This window comes from Notolepis coatsorum, assembly GCF_963971535.1.
Source record: "Notolepis coatsorum genome assembly, chromosome: 2".
Taxonomy (NCBI): Eukaryota; Metazoa; Chordata; class Actinopteri; order Aulopiformes; family Paralepididae; genus Notolepis; species Notolepis coatsorum.
In genome coordinates this window covers 139,406,111-139,430,522 of record NC_140166.1, presented here as the reverse complement: position 1 = coordinate 139,430,522, position 24,412 = coordinate 139,406,111, and the positions used below count along the sequence as shown (strand labels likewise).

General features: G+C 44.2%; 1 protein-coding gene across 1 annotated transcript in view; it reads left to right on the top strand.

The window, feature by feature from the left end:
• adcy2a (adenylate cyclase 2a) overlaps positions 1 to 24,412 on the top strand; it is a gene marked incomplete at both ends in the record, with an annotated part of 165,780 nt that overhangs the window by 127,612 nt on the left and 13,756 nt on the right. Inside the window, 3 exon segments of the mRNA XM_084308324.1 lie at positions 8,002 to 8,148; positions 17,438 to 17,545; positions 20,820 to 20,934. Coding sequence (XP_084164450.1) covers positions 8,002 to 8,148; positions 17,438 to 17,545; positions 20,820 to 20,934 — 370 coding nt within the window.

The following is a 24,412-nucleotide window of genomic DNA, read 5'->3' as shown; positions in this document are numbered from 1 at the left end:
CTTCTGTAGTGTGCTAGTGAAAGGTTAACCTTCTGTAGTGTGGTAGTGAAAGGGTTAACCTTCTGTAGTGTGGCAGTGAAAGGGTTTACCTTCTGTAGTGTGGTAGTGAAAGGTTAACCTTCTGTAGTGTGGTAGTGAAAGATTAACCTTCTGTAGTCTGGTAGAGAAAGGTTAACCTGATGTAGTGTGGTAGTGAAAGGTTAACGTAAGGTTATGTATATAACCAAGTTCTATGAATTATGGTTACGCTCAGCATCATTCTGCACGCACTTCACTTCGTGCACACGCACTGAATAAAAAATTCCACAATGTACCTTTACATCCCAACATTCGTCTGGCCACACCCCTATCCGCTTACCTTCATAAGCAGGTGTGTGGTCACCTACTCGCCTCCTTCCCAAACTTTCACCACAAGGCGAGATCAAGGGCTGCAGCGGCGTCCTGGTGCTGAGCGTCACCATAATTCATAGAACTTGGTTATATACATAACCTTACGTTCTATTTCATTATGGCTGCCGCTCAGCATCATTCTGCACAAGAGGAGCTGAGCGGGAGCCAAAGCTCGACAAATGTACCCCGCTGAGGCCCCCCACAACCATCAGACCGGGGAGGACCGAGCCCCCCGACCCTCCCTAATGGAGGATACCCTCCCTATTGGAGGACGGGAGGGAGACGGATCCGACCGTGCGAAGAGGAACTCAAGCAACTCAACGCACAGGGTGAGCAGACCGTGGCTTGACCCCACGACTACGCACACGCACAACCCGCATGCCACCAGGGAACGAACGGAAGGAACAACCCTCGTTACTGCCCCCAGAATCACGGGGTCAAGAGCAAACCCAACCCCGTGGCAAGGCCGTAGCAGCGGAGCGCGAAGGAAGACCCAGACCCACTGAAGGGACTGGATCCCCCGGAAAAAGGGGGCCCGGAGAGGTCGATGACGCCAGGCATCAAGACCCCACCAGGCGGTCACTTAGTGACACCGCCCCCCACATCGCCAGGGTATTCGGATAGAGCCCCTCCAAGAGCGGGCCCTTACCCCCCAATAGTACACCGCCTGGCACACTGACCCTGCAGAACAGGCAGTCAGCATGGCCGTAAAGCACTCAAAAAGTTTAATCAACGGAAGCAGGCAGCGCACCGGGGAAACAAGGCAGCAGGCTGTAGACCTGAGCCTGGAGCACTGCGGACGAGACAGGCGCCAAAGGAGTCAACTGAAAACAGCCCCCCCGGCGGAAGGGGCGTATGCTGGTGTTGTTGAGCACCATGACAAAGCCTCCATTAAAAAAAACCGACCCAGAGGAGTCGAGACAGAGAAGGCTGACACGATTGGGAGACGTCATGAACGTGCAGGGGCACACTCAACCGGGTAACCCGGGAGTTGACTCTGCTCCAACACACCAGGGAATCAACCACCCTCTCGGTACACAGACGGTGGTTGTTCCTATAACCCCTCAAGAAAAAACTCCAAAACACACCTGCGGGTATACACCAGCTATACCGCAGTACAAGTGTTTCAGTTTCCAAAAAAGGGTTATCCCAGGCCTACGGTTTCAACGAAACATTACTTCGGACCGGGCCCGGCGGCTCGGGAAGCACACAGGATTACCAGAGGAGGTCCAGAAGACCACCCCAACAGCCCCCTCTTCGCCATGCGTGAGAGAGGAGCGAAAGAAGGAGAACCAGCCCCTTACAATAGTGCCAGGTACAAAGTGTACCCAACAAAGGGTCTCCATAACGCCTAACCCTGTGACACCCGGGCCAACCCGGCATTTTTCCCCCTGAAAAAAGCCCAAGTCCCTCAGGGTACCAGAACAGCAGATCTGCATCCCCGGCGGACAACGGGTTAACTGACCTGGACCAGCGTGACCAGAACCAGTCCCGTGCCCTAACCACGCCGACATGCCTACTCCAGGAGAAGGGGCAGATATGCGTGTTGATCTAAAACATGAAAAGAGGGCGCCACCCAGACGGTCCGGTTTAAACCGCGCTCGGTGGCCCACCCCAAGGGCGTGTTCTGATCTATTCAGTTAACATCCCCCAGATATGAACGAGAATCCGTCGAGACCCAGTAACAGGCTCTCGGAAGAGGAAAAAATCCCCCATCCCAGTTGCTTTATAAAAACGCTGTTTTAATAACAAGTAACCAAGGCGTACTAACCACCCGCATGATTCTTATCAGAAACACCCCGAGCCAGCACTATGTATGCGTCGGGACCCAAAACATATCAATGGACAGTCTAACCAAACCCCACATCGATCCCTCAAGGCGCCTGGGAGAATGACAAGAAGGTTGTCGTGCTTCACATTCTCCACACTTTTTTATTAAAAAAGAAAGAAACACCGACTGACATGAATCCCACTTGATGCAGCCGAGGGTACATTTTTTTTACATTTTTATATCCCGTCATCCCTACCACAGAGGAGAGACGGAACTCCTCAGAGAGACTTCCCACGTGAGCCATAGATTGAAAAGCCACGGTAACATTGAGTCATGTGACCAACCGACTCAAGTTACGCGTATATTGAGCGTAGTGGAACCTTAAGTTCCTACGCTCTATCCCGACACTTGACAACAACAGACCCTACATACGGGTCTAAACTCACGGAAGTCATCGTCCAATAGCAACGTGCCTAGTGACGTGTGCTATGACGGGGGAAACCCAAGACTCAAACGCCTGTGATGGGTGCAGAGTCTGGGAAACCCTTCCCCCCCCCCCTCCCTGCCAAGCCGCCTAACAGCTTGGCCCTGACTGAACGAAAAAGAGAGGCCAATAAACCCCCTGACCAATCAGAAGAGGGAAGGAGGGGTTTATCCGGCACCCCCTCACAAGCCCAACCCTTGCATACAACAACAACAATAGCCATATGATACCTTTAGTAGCAATGCTAATGAATAGCGCAAGCTAATACAATGCACGCTAACCACAGACACATCTGTGAACAGGGTTTATAGCAAGACCAAGTTGTGTGTGTGTGTGAATCCTACACCCGCATCCATGTTGTAACACAGAAAAACATTGATAGAGAGAGAGAACGGCTGAGCCGTGGTACGTTTTCATACGAGCATTACTGCAAACCCAACACAATAGTGTTGTAGCTCAATATCACTGTGTAAGCAACAGAGCACACAACTAACCTCTACCTTTATGTGGAGATTCAGGTCGAGGCTGAAAAAACCCTTTTTCAACCGAGTGTAGGCTGCAGGCCTTGCTTAAGCTCTAACATGAATGTAGCCCTCCTATCAACCCATACTAGCGAAAGATTCACACGTTGCAACCCCATCATATGTTTGGTGAATAAACACACAGTTTGTTAACAAAAAATACAGTCCCCCTTTAGAGGGGACTCTTTATTTTCGAACAAAATCATAGCGGGCCGGGAAGAGAACAGGGGGGGGACCACAGAGGGAAAAAGTCACTGGGTCTTAGCGACGCCTGCCACGAGCCGCTCGGGATTTGCCACCCCGGGGAGCCCCGGAGGGACGGTAAATGATCGGCGGCTGGTCTCGATGATCCCCACCGTCACCTCCGGGCGTAGATGGGCCGGCTGCAGTAGCGGAGGCGCCCTCTCTCCTCCTGGCCTTCTTCGCTGAAGGTCCAGCAGTGGCGGTGGTGGCAGCGGCGGCCACGGCGGAGGAACCTCGACGACGCGGCAGCCGTCTGACTCCACCGGCGACATCGGGCGGGGGGAAATGAGGCTGGAGCACGGCTTCCGTAACAGCTCCCACACGACCTCCGGACAAAGGAGCGCCGCCATCGGCCTATCAAGCCGTGGCACGCCCTCCTTCATGCCGTTGACCAAACCCGCCACCCGCATGACTTGCACGTAGGCAGGAGTAAGGCCTATGATGTGGGAGACCACCTGGCCCTGACGGACATAGGCCGCCATTGAGGGGAAAAATGGGTAGACAACGTCCACCCCTCTCCGCGGGCGACGTTGCCATAGATGACCTATGAGATCATCAGGGACAGGAACAGGCAGTGGCTGCGGCAGCGGCACACCGTTTGCGACTGCCGCCGCCGCCATGAGCTCGGGAAACAAAGCATGCAGTTCCCCCTGCATACTTTCCTCCTCCGAGCCCGCGTCCCTCGCGTCCCTCAGCAGACTACTGGTCAAGGAGCCACATTCTGATGTGGCTGATAGCAGGGCATCCCGCCGCCGACTCGGAGGTTCTAACCCAACATCTGCGGGCGGGGAACCCCAAGGAGACATCTCCCCCCTCCAGTGTTACCTGGACAGGCAGGGGACACGTCTCCACCGGGCCTTCAAACAAGAACCCGTCCGCCTCTATCATGTAGTCCTCTGTCTCCATCGGGCATGTAGAGACCGACACATCCTCATCTGGCTCCAGCAACTCACCAAAACCAGGCCGTTCGCGTCTGCAAGCCACCATCTTGCGACAGGAGCGAGCCGACGCAAAAAGTTTGCGTCTCAAATCCCCCGCAACCAAAGGAGTCGGCCGCCCAACAGCGGACGACTCCCCGGAAGCAGAGGAACCAGAGCCGGAACCAGGCCATCGCACAGGAGACGGCACTGGTGCACCAGCTCCTTGGAGAGGCAAACTACCCATCGGACGCCTACCGGGCGTGGCTGCCGACCACGAGAGAGGCCTCAACCCCGCTCCAAGACGCACGACAGAGGCGGCAATGGAGAACCGCTGGTGAAGAGTGGCGTTGCGAGCGCGACCCTCCGAAGTAGACATTATGACTTAGCTTTTTTCTTTCAAATATATGAGAGAAGAAAAAAACAAGAAAAAATGTAAACACGTCTCAACTTTCTTCAGCTAACAACCTCGTCAAGTGTGGGATCTACCGAAGGCACTTCCTTGTGGTGAAAGTGAAGAAGGAGGCGAGTAGGTGACCACATACCTGCTTATGAAGGTAAGCGGATAGGGGTGTGGCCAGACGAATGTTGGGATGTAAAGGTACATTGTGGAATTTTTTATTCAGTGCTCGTGCACGAAGTGAAGTGCGTGCAGAATGATGCTGAGCGGCAGCCATAATGAAATAGAACCTTCTGTAGTGTAATGGAAGCACTGGAGGCTGTGAACAGTGTTCGAATCCCAGCGGCGGGTAATTGACTGACCTTCCGTGTGACTCTCGTGGGAGTCACGGCGCACTAAGCCTGCCATTTGCCTTGAGTGCTCCCGAGAGTTTGAGACGTTAAAAGGAAAATAGTGGCTTTTCTAAACTACCGGGAGAAAGTGTCTTGGTTAAATGCGGCCATCGGTCGGACAGGAGAGTCAGAGAAAATTACTGCAATCTTTTTCAGAAAGTGTTTCTCGTCTTGACCTTTTTTCGTGTCAAGGGCCGCAAATTGAAACACATTTTGCCGCGGGTCCTGGTCTTGATGGAACCTGGTCACGAGAACCTCAGAGTTCCGCATCTGATGGATGTGCACTGTTAATTAATGCTTGTATATCTTATCTTGTGTTGTCATGTTTGTTTATGTGTTTGTTTAAAAAATTATAAAAAAAAAGAAAAAAGAAAAAAGAGTTCCGCATCTGTAGGTGTGGGGGGGGGGGATAACGGGGGATGGAGAGTGAAACCTCATCAGAGGAATGGCATTTTGGAACCTATGGAACCCTGTTCTTGTGACTGGCAGCAACTTGCTCTGAACAGGGTACCTCTGCATTTAGCTGTGATTCTCAACCCCCTCAAGGAGCCCTGGGTGCTGCCCCTGGCCTCTGACCTCTGACCCCACATTGAGTCAAGTGTTACTGAATCCCCTCAGGAGCCATAGCAGCACGGAGGGGCACAGGCAGGAGGAGAAATATAATAACAGTGTAGCAATCTGCCCATCCTGCCCAGTAATGGACTGTCTTTTCTCACAGGTCTTCTCACTCTGTTCCCTCCATCTGTTCTGTATCTGTGTTCTTTCTGTTGTCTGTCTATCTTTCCTCTGCTCTCTCTCTCCTCTGCTCTCTCTCCCTATTTATGTGTCCTCTCTCTCTTCTCTGCTCTGTCTCTCCTCTCTCTCTCTCTCTCTCTCTCTCTCTCTCTCTCTCTCTCTCTCTCTCTCTCTCTCTATCTCTATCTCTCTCTCTCTCTCTCTCTCTCTCTCTCTCTCTCTCTCTCTCTCTCTCTCTCTCTCTCTCTCTCTCTCTCTCTCTCTCCTCTGCTATCTGTGTTCTTCCCGAGAGGTCTGTGTTTTTTTTTTTTATTATTATTTTTTTAAGTCAAGGCCTGGAATTCCTTGAAAACAGCACATTTTTTAACAAGGTGCGTAAAAAGGGTGAAGGGGTTAACCGTCTATAGTGTGGTCGTGAAATGGTTAATCGTCTGTAGTGTGGCAGTGAAAGGTTAACCGTCTATACTCTATAGTGTGGTAGAAAGGGTTAAAATATCTGTCTTCAAACTAGTGACATTGTCCTGAACAAAGACACGTATTTCAAGTCGGTAAAATTATGTGTGAAGACAAGTTAATTATCCATTATATTTTTTAATACGAGATAGAAATATTTCTCAGTTAGCAGTTTTCTGCAGCGTACATCATGTTTCATCGTGTCACGCTTCCTATGAGGCTCCAAGGACATCGTCTTTTCACAATCAGAAAGGTCTTTATTGCCCAGTAGTTTTACACATACAAGGAATTTGATTTGGTCGTTTGGTGCTACATTGACGGACAGACAATTAAAGGAATAAAACAAAAGGTAGAATAAGATCAAATCGAATATAAACTAAATTTGAATAGAAGTACAGTAGAATAGTACAATTATCAAAAAAAAAGAAAAAATAGGCCAGGGCTGTACAGTTGTGCACAATGTGATGAAGTATATACATAAATTAGAATAAAAATAACAATACAGTGGGATGGAATATTTAACAGGGCTGTGCAATTGAGCAGTAAAGTACAAAAAGAATGAACAAGTATGAAGAGTGTTTGCCTCTTAAATCCCTTACTCAGTTGGGCGTTGTCTGCGATGTACAATATTTCCGACGAAGCTCTCTCTCCTCTGCTCTCTCTCCCTCTTTATGTTTCATCTCTCTCTCTATCTGATCTGTCTCTCTCCTCTGCTCTCTCTCATCTGCTCTCTCTCTATATCTCTCTCTCCACTGCTCTCTCTCTCATCTGCTCTCTCTCATCTCTCTCTATCTCTCTCCTCTGCTCTCTCTCTCATCTGCTCTCTCTCATCTGCTCTCTCTCCCTCTTTATGTGTCCTCCCTCTCTCTCCCCCCTCTCTCTCTGCTCTCTCTCATCTGCTCTCTCTATCTCTCTCTCTATCTCCTTCTCTCTCTCCTCTGCTCACTCACTCACTCACTCACTCACTCACTCACTCACTCACTCACTTACTTACTCACTCACTCACTCACTCACTCACTCACTCACTCACTCACTCACTCACTCACTCACTCACTTACTCACTCACTCACTCACTCACTCACTCACTCACTCACTCACTCACTCACTCACTCACTCACTCCTCTCCTCTCCTCTCCTCTGCTCTCTTTCTCTCTGTCTCTCTGCTCTCTCTCAGTGTCTCTCTCCTCTGCTCTCTCTCTCTCAGTGTCTCTCTCCTCTGCTCTCTCTCAGTGTCTCTCTCCTCTGCTCTCTCTCGGTGTCTCTCTGCTCTCTCTCAGTGTCTCTCTCCTCTGCTCTCTCTCAGTGTCTCTCTGCTCTCTCTCGGTGTCTCTCTGCTCTCTCTCAGTGTCTCTCTCCTCTGCTCTCTCTCGGTGTCTCTCTGCTCTCTCTCAGTGTCTATCTCCTCTGCTCTCTCTCAGTGTCTCTCTGCTCTCTCTCGGTGTCTCTCTGCTCTCTCTCAGTGTCTCTCTCCTCTGCTCTCTCTCGGTGTCTCTCTGCTCTCTCTCAGTGTCTCTCTCCTCTGCTCTCTCTCAGTGTCTCTCTGCTCTCTCTCTCCTCTCTCCTCTGCTCTCTCTCAGTGTCTCTCTGCTCTCTCTCTCCTCTGCTCTCTCTCAGTGTGTCTCACTTCCTCTCTGCTCTCTCGCTCTCTCTCTGCGACCCTCCAGAATAAAAAGCGTCCTGTGTTTTGTCTTGCAGGATCTGTACCACCAGTCCTACGACCTGGTGTGCGTCATGTTCGCCTCCATCCCGGACTTTAAAGAGTTCTACACGGAGTCTGACGTCAACAAGGAGGGCTTGGAGTGCCTCAGGCTTCTCAACGAGATCATCGCTGACTTCGACGAGGTACGCTGAACATGAGCAGGCTGTGTACCATTTTTTTTAAATTTGATTTGATCTTTATTTATCTCGAACAACCATAAACACACAAACTTGAAATAACAAGAAATAACAACCAAAGATTTAATAAAAAACTAAATAAAATACAAATAAAATCTATATATATTATCTATATATCTATATATTAAATATAAAATATAATATAATATACATTTTAAATATATAATATATAGCAATTGTCAACATAGCTCAAGAGACAAATGGTTTTGTTCGAGAAGGGACAGAAAGAAGCAAAGCTTATCTGGTCCTGCCCCTTCCTTACAATATCATATTAATATGTAATAATAAGTTATCTATCAATATCAAAAATAATATACCTATCCACTACAGCAAAAGATAAATAAATAATTACAAAAATACTAGTTCTAGCTCCTCTAACTTACACCAATAATTCCTGTTTATATCTGCATTTAAACATTTCAATAGTACTTGTTTTTATTGCTACATCAAGGCCATTCCAAATGGATACCCCACAAACTGAGATGCACTTGATTTTGAGAGTAGTAAGGACAATAGGTTGCGAGGAACAGATTACATGCGATTAGAGACGTGGAAACAGAGTCCCTGATTCTGATGAGTTACATTATAGTCTGTGTGTTTGTCTCTTAACCACCGACACCTGCACGGACTACAACGTATGACGTATATCGTGCCAGTTAGGGTACCTTGTGTATACTGCACCTTGTGTATACTGCACTTTGTGTATACTGCACCTTGTGTATACTGCACCTTGTGTATACTGCACCTTGTGTATACTGCACCTTGTGTATACTGCACCTTGTGTATACTTCACCTTGTGTATACTGCACCTTGTGTATACTGCACCTTGTGTATACTGCACCTTGTGTATACTTCACCTTGTGTATACTGCACCTTGTGTATACTGCACCTTGTGTATACTGCACCTTGTGTATACTGCACTTTGTGTATACTGCACTTTGTGTATACTGCACCTTGTGTACTGCACCTTGTGTATACTGCACCTTGTGTATAGTACACCTTGTGTATACTGCACCTTGTGTATACTTCACCTTGTGTATACTGCACTTTGTGTATACTACACCTTGTGTATACTGCACTTTGTGTATACTGCACTTTGTGTATACTGCACCTTGTGTATACTACACCTTGTGTATACTGCACCTTGTGTATACTGCACCTTGTGTATACTGCACTTTGTATACACTGCACCTTGTGTATACTGCACCCTGTGTATACTGCACCTTGTGTATAATGTACCTTGTGTATACTGCACCTTGTGTATAGTGCACCTTGTGTATACTGCACCTTGTGTATGTGCACCTTGTGTATACTGCACCTTGTGTATACTGCACCCTGTGTATACTGCACCTTGTGTATACTGCACCTTGTGTATACTGCACTTTGTGTATACTGCACCTTGTGTGTACTACACAGTGTATACTGTACCTTGTGTATACTGCACCTTGTGTATACTGCCCCTTGTGTATACTGCACCCTGTGTATACTGCACCTTGTGTATACTGCACTTTGTGTATACTGCACCTTGTGTGTACTACACAGTGTATACTGCACCTTGTGTATACTGCACCTTGTGTATACTGCACTTTGTGTATACTGCACCTTGTGTGTACTACACAGTGTATACTTCACCTTGTGTATAGTGCACCTTGTGTATAATGTACCTTGTGTATACTGCACCTTGTGTATACTGCACTTTGTGTATACTGCACCTTGTGTATACTGCACCTTGTGTATGCTGCCCCTTGTGTATAATGTACCTTGTGTATACTGCACCTTGTGTATACTGTACCTTGTGTATACTGCACCTTGTGTATACTGTACCTTGTGTATACTGTACCTTGTGTATACTGCACCTTGTGTACACTGCACCTTGTGTATAATGTACCTTGTGTATACTGCACCTTGTGTATACTGCACCCTGTGTATACTGCACCTTGTGTATACTGCACCTTGTGTATACTGCACCTTGTGTATAATGTACCTTGTGTATACTACACCTTGTGTATACTGCACTTTGTGTATACTGCACCTTGTGTATACTGCACCCTGTGTATACTGCACCTTGTGTATACTGCACCTTGTGTATAATGTACCTTGTGTATACTGCACCTTGTATATACTGCACCTTGTGTATACTGCACCTTGTGTATACTGTACCTTGTGTATACTGCACCTTGTGTATAATGTACCTTGTGTATACTGCACCTTGTGTATACTACACATTGTGTATACTGTACCTTGTGTATACTGCACCTTGTGTATACTGTACCTTGTGTATACTGTACCTTGTGTAGACTGCACCTTGTGTACACTGTACCTTGTGTATACTGCACCCTGTGTATACTGTACCTTGTGTATACTGTACCTTGTGTATACTGCACCTTGTGTATACTGCACTTTGTATACACTGCACCTTGTGTATACTGCACCCTGTGTATACTGCACCTTGTGTATAATGTACCTTGTGTATACTGCACCTTGTGTATACTTCACCTTGTGTATACTGTACCTTGTGTATACTTCACCTTGTGTATACTGTACCTTGTGTATACTGCACCTTGTGTATACTGTTTACTTTTACTCTTACTCATAGTATATTTTCAGATTCTAATACTTTATTGCCTATATTTATTGTAACGTATAATATAACCGATAGGGCAATGCAGGGCATACAGACCCTCATCTGCACCTTTGTTTACACTGTTTATTTTTCTCTTCTTTTTATATTCAGAGTTAATTATATTATTTAAACTGTTTATTTTTTCTCATATTCTTACATTCAGAATATTTTTGATTGCCTATATTTATGCCTTTCATCTATTACCCTGCCCATACTTATACCCCCCCCCCCCCCCCCCCCCATCCCCATGTTGCTATGACGCCCGAATTTCCCCAAGGAGATCAATAAAGGAATATCTTATCTTATCTTATTTGTTACGAGTGCGCTTACTCTGCATGGTGATTGGAACCCAGATAGAAGAGTGAATACGAGAGAAGCTTGAAATTAGCAGATAAGAGACGGCGTGGTGACGATAACAATGTTTTACTCACAAGACAGGATACATGACTGACATACACAGGTAACATTTAGACAATGAACCAGCCAGTCTCTGCTGGTCCAGACACTTAATATACAAACACTAATTAGAGACAAAAGGTAATTACAAACAGGACACAGGTGTGGTAGACGAGCACAGAACACAGAGCACAGAACACAGAGCACACAGGGGAAAACAATAACAATAGAACAAACTGAGACCAACAGACTAAAACACATTTACAAAACACAGACAGGGAAACACAAATTTAACAAAATGGAAACAACAACGACAACATAGACAACGAACATAACAAACATAAATGGCAGATGACGATGTTAACACTATGATCGCCGTGGACGAGTTGACACGTCATTCCTAGCCATGCTCATTCTGCCGAAGACGCCGTAACTCGTCTTTGATGTCAATATTTCAAAAATCTGTCATCGAAATCATATTTCCTTTCCGGAGCCCTGAGACACAGTGCAAAGCTCCACTCAACTCTCTAGCGGTTCAAGAGCGCCATCTGGTGGCCGATCGGCAGATGGCCAGCCGTAAATTAACCTTTGAACCGGTAGTGCTCATCCATATGTGGTCCGGGCACTCGCTATCGTTAGAGAGACTCCGTATTGACACAGTGAACATCGATCGGTGCAAATAACTCGAAAAAACAACATGATTTTTAACGTTGCTACACCCTGAACAATACATATAGGACATTGAATGGGCCATAATAATGGCAATTTAGCAATAGAATTTAAAAAGTTATAGCCCTGCAAAGAAGGGGAACTTCTCCATAGACAAATCGAGCTGGCGAGGGATGGTAAATTATGAATTTAACCCATGGCGATCAAAGTGTTAATTAGGTGCGTGAGCTGATGCCAAATCTGCCACATCTGGCTCAGCCCACCGGTTGCCAATGTTGTAGTGTGAAGTGTATTGAAGGGGGGTTGTGAGTGTCTGAGTCCTGGACCAACCGAACCGGGCGGAGGGTTGCCGGCTGGTCCCACAGGACCGGGGGAAGTGTTACACTTATTATTCTCTAAACCGGTTGAACCTCAGCAGGGAGAATAACCTAATTACACTTAACAGGGTTTATAGAGTAATAATCACTACAGAAATCCGTAACTATAATCCATTACGTGTTAAACATGTGTGTCAATTAGAGGTTAATCAGATGGAACCTTTTGAAAAAGGATATTTCTTATTTGATTACTCAGAAATGTGTGAAAAGGCATTTTGATTGTATGATTAAGAGGCACGTTTTTTTTTACACAATCATTTTACACACAGGGAAATTATGGCTGACGGCAGCTTAGAGATGCTAATAATAACACTGTGGGAGACTGCAGGCGATTTCACATGGAATCTAATTGGAGTAAATGATCCGATTAGCTTCACATCGTGTGGGATTTTGGAGACAGTGCAACAGAGACGGAGGAAGTCATTAAAAGTAGTGAAGTGATGTTGGTGTAACTGAATGCTAATATAATGGATACAGTGTCTCCACATTCCATTTTCATGTCTGAGTGGAATTTATTTTTATTTTATTTATAAAAAAAAAATGTAAGTGAAGCAAACCATTCTTATTTAATACATTTTTATATTTAGAGGCAGCCTAATTTGCATAGCCTAATTGATCTAAAAGATGCACTTGCTACTGTTTCTGTTTGTTTATTAAAACCGGTTGATGTGCCAATGCAATGCTGTTACTATAGGCTGCGATGGTGAACCGTGTCATTTTGATTTATTGTTGGTCAGCTGAGCCGTTTTATTTTAATTTTTTTTTATCCTCTCTTTCTCCGATTTTTCTGTTTTCTCCCCGTCCCAATTTAGTCATTGTGCCAATTCCTCCCCTACCTGGTTGTTGTGCACATGTTCTCCCACTGGTCGGTACAAGGGAACCCTGAAGTCATCCACACGCTTCCTCCGACACATGTGGAGACAGCCAGTGACTCTTTTTTCACCTGGCAGCGAGGACTCTCATTGGTAAAGTGTAACGCGTGGGAGGTCACGCTGCCTTCATCAAGTCCTGCCTCCGCTGAGCAAGCGCCCAGACCTGACCTGTAGGTGTCGCTGTCCACAACGCCAGATCCCCACCCACGACTTGCCCTCCCCCTAACCCAGCCAAACGAGTTAGTATGACGACCGGTCCAAGCCCCAAGCAATGCTGACTCCGGGAGTCGAGACCGCAGCCTCTTGCATTGGTGATGAGCGCAATCTCCGCTACGCCACCTGTCCGCCAGCTGAGCCGTTCTGAAGGATTATCTGAAGTGCCTATTTATGTGCAATACCCTTTGGTTTTTTTTGTATCCTCTTTTTTCTCCGCCTGATTTTTCTATTTTTCTCCCCATCCCAATTTAGTCGTTATGCCAATAGACCTATCGCTAAGCCACGCCCCCTTTGAAAACTCGGACACAGAGCTGACCGTAAATGACTCTCGTTGACGATGGCCGCAGGCAGCCCCTTTCCTGACTGTGATGCAAGCCTTGCTTCACAGTCACGAAAGGGGCTAGGCCGCTGGAGATTTACCACAGCAGGTAATAGACCTGTTTTTTAAAGATAACACAAATATTTCATCTAGAAGCAGACAGAGAGGGTTACAATATGCAGTGGAAAAGTACGTTCATGAGATACACATTTACCTTAGACCTCCATGGTGATGCAAGCATTAGCTATAGATAAAGTCTCAAGCATTACTTACAGTTGACTTGATTGAAGATTACAAGAACTATGACGATAATCCATGATTACTATTGCTGATACATTTAGTTTAGTGGTCCAACGCAGTATACGAGCTAGACCCGACAGTTGTGTCACTAGTCACTAGAATGAGGAAAAAAGTGAGAGCTGTCACTTGCCAACAATCCTCCTCCATAAAGGGGTGAGACGTCAGAGAATGGTATGCTGCACATTCTAGTGTACATCAGGTCAAATGATTGATTACACTAACTATAAATGTATAGTGATAGAGACCAAAGTAAAAATACCTAATAATAAAATAGACCTAATATAGGGGGCGACAGTGGCTTGGGAGTAGAGCAGTCGTCTGGTAATCCGGAGGTTCCCGGTTTGATTCTCGCTCCTCCCGGGCAGCGTGTCGAAGTGTCCTTGAGCAAGACACTGATGAGCAGGTTGGCACCTTGCATGGTTGCCTCCACCGTCGGTGTGTGAATGTGTGAGTGAATGGGTAAGATGTGAGAAACAAATTGTAAAGCGATTTGGATAAAAGCACTATATAAATACAGCCATTTACCATTTACCAAAATACCTGTAAATCACAGTAAATGGGTATACAGGTCAGGACATAGCTTTTCTTATAACACTAAGTATAAGTTATATTTAATATAAATATAAATAAATGCATATACAACACATTCTCAAGATAGATCACTCTGATTAGAAAAGAAAACCCACAACTAAAGTGTACATAAATAGCCACTATTTTTAATATATACAATAAATATACATGGAGTTACACAAATGGATGTATGATATAAACTGGAATAGCGAACAATATCATGTGTTGTTGTGATACATCTATGGTAATTTAACATTATATTCTTCTAGTACCTCCATTATGGATTAATAGCCTGGTCTGTTGACCTTTGCAATATCAGCAACTGTTGATGAAGATTAAGTACTTTAACATTGTAAACCAGCAATCTGAGGGACACAGAGCAGCATAACTGGACCACTTTAACAACCTTCAGGTCAATCGAGGGTTGAATGCACTGAAATACAAGAACACCCTATAGAATATGTACTGTACTTTTACTTTTGAAACTTAATACAGTACTGTAGTTGTAATGGTACATAATTCACCCACAGACCTATTGTTAGGAACATTCTAGAAAATTAGTGCCGCCCGAACATTGTGTACGTGTGTGATGATGTCATGGCAGTACATTCTAGAACCTTAGTTCTGCCCGATCATTCTGGAACGTTGGTGATGATGTCATAGTAGACCTTCTGGAACCTCAAACATTCTTATTTAAGCATTCTGTTTAGCTTTCTAGTAATGTCCACCTTCCATTGGGGGAGCCTGGTGCCCACAGGCCGGCACTCCTCATCTGGAGTAAGAAGGGAGGAGAGAGGGGTGATGGATAAGGGGAGAGGGATGAGGGGGAGGTGAATGAGGAGAGAGGTGAATGAGGAGAGAGGGATATTATTCAGTTAATGACATTGTAGTGGCCAAAATCCAAACAAGTCTGTCCTATAACTCTATTTGAATATTCCTTTCTTGGCCACTTGTAGGGCTGGGAAGCTGGAGTCGAGACCGCAGCCTCTTGCATTGGTGACGAGCGCAATCTCCGCTACGCCACCCGACCGCCTAATACCCTTTGATTTTAATGATCCATTCTATTAAAAAGAATAACTGAATTTAACTGAAACAGAATTTTCGAATATTCGGTCTTAAGAACAGTAGACTATTCGAAAATGATTTTGGTCAGTCATGCACATCCCTAAACTGAACGCTAATATAATGGATGATACAGTGTTACTGGCGCTACTAACGTAATCGGTGATCTGACGGTTTCCATTTTAACGTGGGCCGCGTGCATCTCTTACCTACAGCAACTGACTCTGAGTCAGATTCACGTGTTGAACAAGCTGAGGAAGATCAATACATCAATACTTCTGCTGGTCTGTGCTTTTATTTGCATCTATTGATTTAACCTTTATTTAACCAGATAGGTCAATTAAGAACAAATTCTTATTTACAATGACGGCCTGGTGAGAGGACAAAAGGTCCCCTCGAAGAGTAACAGAGAAAGGGGACAAAAGACTTCAATAAAATAAAATAGAAAAGAGACGGGCGTACATACATCAGAGGTAAGGGCAAATAATAACAACAAAAAAATAAAAAATTATCAAACAAACAACCAAATAAAATGACAAGGTATGTAATACATGAAGCAGAACAGACAGATCACAGGTAAAAGGCTGTGTGACAGTTGCAGGTGTGTGTAAACAACTTAAAAGTAGTGAGAGGGATCAATTTGTCCATTTTCAAAGTATGCAAATTGGAAGGAGAATTGACGGGGCAGGAAGTGTTAACACAGGGAACATCTAGCAAGATATGGTGAGCAGCTCTGGTGTTGTAGGGAGTAGATGACAATTTTAACAGTATTGCACATCATGGTTGCTTTTTAATTTATTAGCCCACGTAGAAGAAACAAAAATTTTTGTGTGTGTGTGTGTGTCCAATCAACAGTCATCTCCCGCCTTGACTACTGCAACGCACTGCTAGCTGGCCTCCCGGCCACTGCCACCAAGCCTCTTCAACTCATTCAAAACACAGCGGCCCGCCTGATCTCAAACCTACCGAAGTCGGCCCATGTCACCCCACTTCTTAGGGACCTGCACTGTCTCCCCATTGCTGCATGTATCCGCTTCAAGGCCCTCGACCTAGCATACCGTGCGGCAAAGGGAACCGCTCCCGCCTACCTCCGGTCAATGGTCTCTAACTACACACCCTCAAGACCCCTACGCTCTGCATCTTCTGGCTGCCTCAGACCCACTCCTATCCAAGCTCCGGGAGGGTCATCAAAGAGAAGCTGCCTATTCTCAGTCCTTGCCCCACAATGGTGGAATGAACTACCCACCCCAGTTAGGACAGCCGAATCACGTCCAATCTTTCGCCGTCGACTAAAGACTCACTTCTTCAACCATTATCTGAAATGATAATAATAATAAAAAAAAATAAAAAAAAATCTAACCCTGACTAACCTTACTGTCATGCACTTGTCCTAATAAACTAACCTACACTGTAACACGCAACACTTTGATGAACATTGTTACTCAGCTGATAGAGTTGTACCCTTCTTGCTGTCTTGTCGTACAGAACTTGTAAGTTGCTTTGGATAAAAGCGTCAGCTAAATGACTAAATGTAAAATGTAAATGTGTGTGTATGTGTGCGTTGTGTGTATGTGTGCGTGCGTGCTTCTGTGTGTCTGTGTGCGTGCGTGCTTCTGTGTGTATGTGTGCGTGCCTCCCTCTGTGTGTATGTGTGCGTGCATGCTTCTGTGTGTATGTGTGCGTGCCTCCCTCTGTGTGTATGTGTGCGTGCATGCTTCTGTGTGTATGTGTGCGTGCGTGCTTCTGTGTGTATGTGTGCGTGCATGCTTCTGTGTGTATGTGCCTATCTGTGCTTGTGTACGTGTGCGGGTATGTGTGTGTTTGTTTTCAGTTGCTCTCTAAGCCCAAGTTCAGTGGGGTGGAGAAGATCAAGACCATCGGCAGCACCTACATGGCTGCTACTGGGCTGAACGCATCCCCTGGACCTGAATACACACAGGTACACTCACATTACACACACACACACACACACACACACACACACACACACACACACACACACACACACACACACACACACACACACACACACACACACACACACACACACACACACACACACACACACACACACACACACACACACACACACACACACACTCGCTGTGATCACATCGGATGTCTTTTAAATTAAATTAACTTTTAAATGAAACATTTAACATTAAACATCACAAACGTCGGTCAAGCTAAGTTTGGGTTCGGCTAATTAAGAAAACTGGCATTCAACCAGCAGCCTCTGTAGACATGAGTGTGTTTGTCTGCCAGTGTCTGTTCAGTGTTGTGTGTGTGTGTGTGTGTTGAGTGTGTTTCTCTGCCAGTGTCTGTTCAGTGTTGTGTGTGTTTCTTCCAGTGTCTGTTCAGTGTTGTGTGTGTGTTGAGTGTGTTTGTTTGGTGTGTCTGTTCAGTGTCGTCGTGTGTGTGTTGAGTATAGGGCTGGGCGATTAATCGATAAGAAAAAAAACACAATCTCGATTCATAGACCTACACAATCTCATTTCTAAATGATGACGATTTTCTTTTATTAGAAACTTTTTACTTTACTTATTTAAATTCTGACGATTCTGACTTGAGTTATTTTGTATGTTACAAGAGACTTTTAAGTTTAAGTCAAGCACTTTCATATATGTTATGTTTAAGTTTAAATCAAGCACTTTGATATATGTTATGTTCAGGGGCTAGGGGGTGGCTACTTGGGCTTTAAGAAAAAGAAAATATATATAATTTCTTTATTTTTAATTTTTTTTTGGACAATTAATCATTGTTACATGAAAATATGTTTGCACCAGATTTAGCAGAAGCTAATTTCCATCTGTAGTCTATCCAGCTGCTAACTGTATTTGAGTGAGTTAAGTCTTGGTGTTATGGTAGACTCAGACCTAAGCTTTAAATCACAATCAACAAGTTGACAAAAACATAATTCTTCCACCTTAGAAACATAGCTTTTGAGATATGTGATAACACAGGCTGCCGGCATGTCTTTATGAATGGAAATATCGAATAAAAGAAACAACGATGAAAACCCGACTATACTCTGGTTTGCGGGGGTCCTGCCGCTCAACGTTCGGCGAGTTAACCATAGATCTTAGATCCTAATATGAAAAACGATGTGATTTAATGTCTTACCTTGACTTTGTCTATTTTACTGCTATCTATTTTATGCTTTATGTCTGCACTTTATGCATTGCTCTTGATCTGCCAATGTTGTGCTCTTTTTGTACTGCTGTGAAGCACTTTGAGCTGCAATTCTTGTATGAAAGGTGCTATACAAACACAGTGTATTATTATTATTGTAACTGAGGGGTTACAAAACCCTGACTGTATTAAAGATTGTGATATATTAAACCACTACTAGTTATGTACTTTAATTACTGGCCATACAGTACATGAATATATATGGTGAACACCCACACAAGAATACGGCATTGACACATAAATTATATTGGAGGGTTATTTATTATTATTAAGCAACGTTAGGTTACAGATTGAGAATTAGGCTCGCGCTTGTATGGCGAAGAACATACGTAAAGTCAGTCAAGAGCATAAGTCAATGAGAATAGTAGGAATACTATGATGGGTCTAAGCTGACGCCACCTGTGGTATAGCAATTACATGGGCCACACCGGTACCAACTGGAGACACTGGGTTCCCTCCGGGGTGTAAAGCCGGGAGGGGTAGAGGAATGTTCGGGTACCCAGTCTGAGTCAACGAGGAATAAAGAGGCTCCAGATACAGGAGCCGGTGCTTGTACTCCCTTGATCAGCAGACAAAAGCAATAGTTGTACTTGTAATCCAATATGCTCGATAGCATTGACGACAGCCAGCCAGCCCCTTCCACGAGGCGGGCCCGAGTGGTGATCCTCACGAGGTTAAATCCCAAACGACAGTGGAATCAACGGTGCTCTTCTCCGGTGGTCACGGTCCCAAAGCAATATAATCCAACCAGAAATGGTTCTGCAATCGCCGGTGTCGATTCTCCTGTGTACATATCCAACGGTTCTCGCCTAGGACTCCTCGGGTGTGGGCACGGATTTAGGCCGCACAGCCTGGATAAGTGCACTAGCTAAAGACACGACGAACCGATGGTAATGCTGGTCACGGAAGAACTGTAGCCGCACGATACACAATAAATGATCGACTATTACTTCACATTAGATTAAGTCGAACTCAATGTTACTGCGTTAAACTCTGACACTTTAACATTCTATTCGCACGCGGTTCTCAATGCTCTATTTAGATGCAAGGTTGCTCACTTCACTGCACGTTGACTCGTGGTGAAGGTATTAAGGTTTTGGTAAGACTACTGCTGTTTACACCTGCGCCGTATTTATACGTAAGTGAATATCTAGTCCAACCTCAGTTCTTGTCTCGTATTACTACGCAGACTCTGGGCATGTACTGACATGCCCGGAGTTGCCTTTGAACTTGCCGTTGGGGGCTTGGTCGTTGGCGCCTGGGGTCGCTGTCCAATAGGAGAGCGAATATTACTCTGGTCTGTACGCAGGTAAAGGGATATTCCGTGTATATATATAAATAATATACAAAGTATATCAAACGATACATATATATATTCAGTTTAATCTGGCCCTTCACAACAATTATTATTATTATTATTATTATTATTATTATTATTATTATTATTATTATTATTATTATTATTATTATTATTATTATTATTATTATTATTATTATTATTATTATTATTATTATTATTATTATTATTATTATTATTATTATTATTATTATTATTATTATTATTATTATTATTATTATTATTATTATTATTATTATTATTATAGTTTGCTTCATTAATTAAAGGGTGTGAATTTAAGTGTTCTCTAGTGCCTTTTGTCTGCTTTTAGGTGGTGGTATAAGTTAACGGTTGTGGTGTCGAAGTAAAAAAAATCCGTGCCCGCTAACGCGGGCACCTATCTGGGCTAAGCCCCGGATCTCCTACAATCCTAAATCCGCCCCTGGTTATGTTGTCTGTTTAAGAAATAGTGCAATACATGATTTTATTAAAAAAAAATAAGAATCGTGTGAGAGAATTGTGATCTCAATTCTTAGAGAGAAAAATCGTGATTCATATTTTAGCAAGAATCGCCCAGCCCTACTGTTAAGTGTGTTTCTTCCAGTGTCTGTTCAGTGTTGAGTGTGTTTCTCTGCCAGTGTCTGTTCAGTGTTGTGTGTGTGTGTGTGTGTGTGTGTGTTGGCAGGAGCATGACAGGCAGTACATGCACCTAGGAACCATGTTGGAGTTCGCCTTCGCCCTGGTGGGCAAGCTGGACGTCATCAACAAGCACTCCTTCAACGACTTCAAACTCAGAGTCGGTGAGTTTAAGTTTAAGTTTATTTGGATCCCCATTAGCCACAGCAGTCCATAACACGTAAAATACAGTTACAGACTTTATACACTCACAACATTCACATGGCATACAGACAATTAAAACAACAATAAATACTCCTTGTCAAATTCATAATACAATACAACAATACATACTCCTAATCAATTCATAATACAATACAACAATACCTACTCATAATTAATTCATAATACAATACAGCATAATATGCTATTTAGCTTTTACATACATTATCTATGCTCATATCAACCAATTATACAATCTTCTTATAATATATCCATATCAGACACATACCTTTTCATCTACGTATATCCCTATTTTTTTATCAGACACATACATTTTCATTTACGTGCACACTATCTATCAGGAGATGTCAATTTCTTTGGTTGAAAATGTTGTTTTACCAAGATTCTGAACCGACATTTACTATTTTCCTGCTTAACATGTCTGGGAAGAGAGTTCCATTCCTGCATACCACGGAACATGACAGTTCGCTTCATTGCATTCGACCTCACTTTTGGAAGTGTACTGTAGACCCTCGTGCAGAAGCATGTCTGGTGGAATTGTTATAAACAATTGAGGGGATCTTTGTAACAAGAATATTCCTAGTGAACACAAGGAGTGAGCAGTCAGGGCCACCTCAGGGGGTGTGCGAGCAGTGCGGTCGCACAGGGCCTCGCGGGAAGAGGGGCAAAAAAAAAAAAAAAAAACGTATTTTTATTTTTTTTATACATTTTTTTTATTTAAATTTTTATTTTTTGCGAGGCCCCCCCCTTCCCACGAGGCCCTTTTTCATCACAGACCTAAAATCTAGTTTTGCTTATATGCTTATATATTTCACATTAGACACGTTTGTAGAATGTGTCTGACTTGTTCCTGGCTCTGCGGCTCTGCAGATACACTATTGGAGCTCTGAGGCTCTGCAGCAGATATACTATTGGTTTCAATGAGGGGAGGGGTTACAGGTAAGGTACAGTCGGCCGGCGTGCGTCTGACTATTTCGCGCGTGCAGCATTGGAGGTTATGCCAGCCAAGACGAAGAGGACGGTCGTTCGGCAGATGGATTGAAGATGAAAGATGTTGCATGTTAGAAAGTTCAGTCAGGCTAGCCATGTCGGCTTAGCTAAAGGCAGGGACAGCTAGTTAGCTTTAGCTACGTTATCGAGTGCTAACGTGTGGTTCAGTCGGGCTAGCCATGTCGGCTAGTAGCTTAGCTAAAGGCTAACTAGCGTTAGCTCCACGGTAGGAAAATGCGTTGACGTCGTCTCCTTCCAACTTTGCCATTGAATCTGCGTTAGGGTGAGTTTTTCAAGCAATGTATTCTGTTCCCGCTGTGGTCTGTGTCTCTCTGTCTCTCTGTCTCTCTGTCTATCTCGTGCTACACCCACCCGCCGTGGTGTGTGTCTCTTTGTCTCTCTCATGCTGCACCCACCCGCCGTGGTGTGTGTCTCTCTGTCTCTCACGTGCCACACCCACCCGCCGTGGTGTGTGTCTCTCTGTCTCTCTCGTGCTACACCCACTGCCGTGGTGTGTGTCTCTCTGTCTCTCTCGTGCTACACCCACCCGCCGTGGTGTGTGTCTCTCTCGTGCTGCACCCGCCTCTCTCTCTCTCTCTCTCTCTCTCTCTCTCTCTCTCTCTCTCTCTCTCTCTCTCTCTCTCTCTCTCTCTCTCTCTCTCTCTCAATTCAATTCAAAAAGCTTTATTGGCATGAAATTTCACAAATGTTGCCAAAGCACAATTATGACATAAACACCAAACAACATAACAATATAAGATCAAAAGAAATAAAGGAGATGGTGCGGTGAGTAAAACATGGTACATGTATATACAGTATATGTGTCCTACTGGTTGTCCCTTTTCTTGTGACATGAATTGACATATTTTGCAGCTAAAACTGCACATTCTTTCTGTTCCCCCAGGAGGAATGGCAATTTCTGCACTTCTGTCATACTTTGGAATTCTGGGGAAATAATTAAAAAATTTGGAAAGAATTCCTCCCTAATATTTCTGTAATTTTCACATTGTGTTAGGAAGTGTAGTTCTGTCTCTACGGTTCCCTCATCACAAAGACAGCACAACCTCTCCTCTCTGGGCAGCCAGGTCTGTCTGTGTCTGCCCTTCTCTATCGCCAAACCATGGTCACTCAGTCTGTACCTTGTCAGATTATTTCTTAGATTCTTATCAGTTACTGTGCTGAGGTAGTCTGCCACAGTATACTGTCTGTTTAGGGCCAAACATGTTTCTAATTTGTGTTGTGATTGTGTGAGTTGATTCCAATACGTAATGTATTTATCTTTTTCTTTGGTTATAATTTGGTTAGGTCTAATCTTCTGAGGCTGGCTAGGGTTTGTGATGTCAGAGTGTGAGATGTCAGCCAGTTTCATTATGAGTTGACAAAAGGGGCTCTTTGTAGGTCTCTCTCTCTCTCTCTCTCTCTCTCTCTCTCTCTCTCTCTCTCTCTCTCTCTCTCTCTCTCTCTCTCTCTCTCTCTCTCTCTCTCTCTCTCTCTCTCTCTCTCTCTCTCTCTCTCTATAATTGACAGTTGACTGTATCATGCCCAGCCTCGGGCAGCGCTATTATTTAAGAATATGTTGACTGTATGCCCAGCCTCGGGCAGCGCTATTATTTAAGAATATGTTGACTGTATAAAAAAAAAGAAAAAAAAAAAAGTAGGTAAGGGATATGTACAGATATAGTATCTACATACAGTATATGTAAGAAGATTATGTGCAGGTATGTACAGACAGATGTGGATAGAGTTCAAGTTCAAGTTTATTTATTAGTTGTCATACAAAAATACAAAATACTTTTATATGAGATGCTTTTTTCTGTTTCTGCTCCTGAGAGTGTGCTAGATAAAAATAAAAATAGATAAGTATAATATAGAAAGTCAAAAGTACGTAAACAAGTGTAAACAAAAGTGTTCAATATACATATATACAATATACAACACAGAGTAGGGAAAAAAATGTGTAACTGAGTTACAATACAATATACAGTACAATGCAGAAATGGGATGAGGTACAACTTAAGTGGTCCGCACACGGCGGGCGATTTTTGCCAGGCGACCGATTTTTTAAGCGAGGCGACCGACAGAATTCTATCGCCTCCATTGTTATGAATGAGACAACCCACACGGCAGGAGATTTTGAAGCGACGGTCGTGCAGCAATTTCTGTCGCCTGGCAAAAAATCGCCTCGATCCTATTTTTTTTGGCGACGGCAGGCGACACAGCAAGGACAGTGAGGAAATAACATGACTTCTACAGTAGAAGTAGTACAGAAGTTCTACTGGTGTATCATTTGTACACCATTAATGTATCAATACATTCATTGATCAATAACCTACGTATTATTACCATGCTACTTATGTTAATTATTATTAACAGGAACAATTTAAATAAATAACGTTAGTTGGAGAAGCTATAGTGGCTGCTTGTCATTAA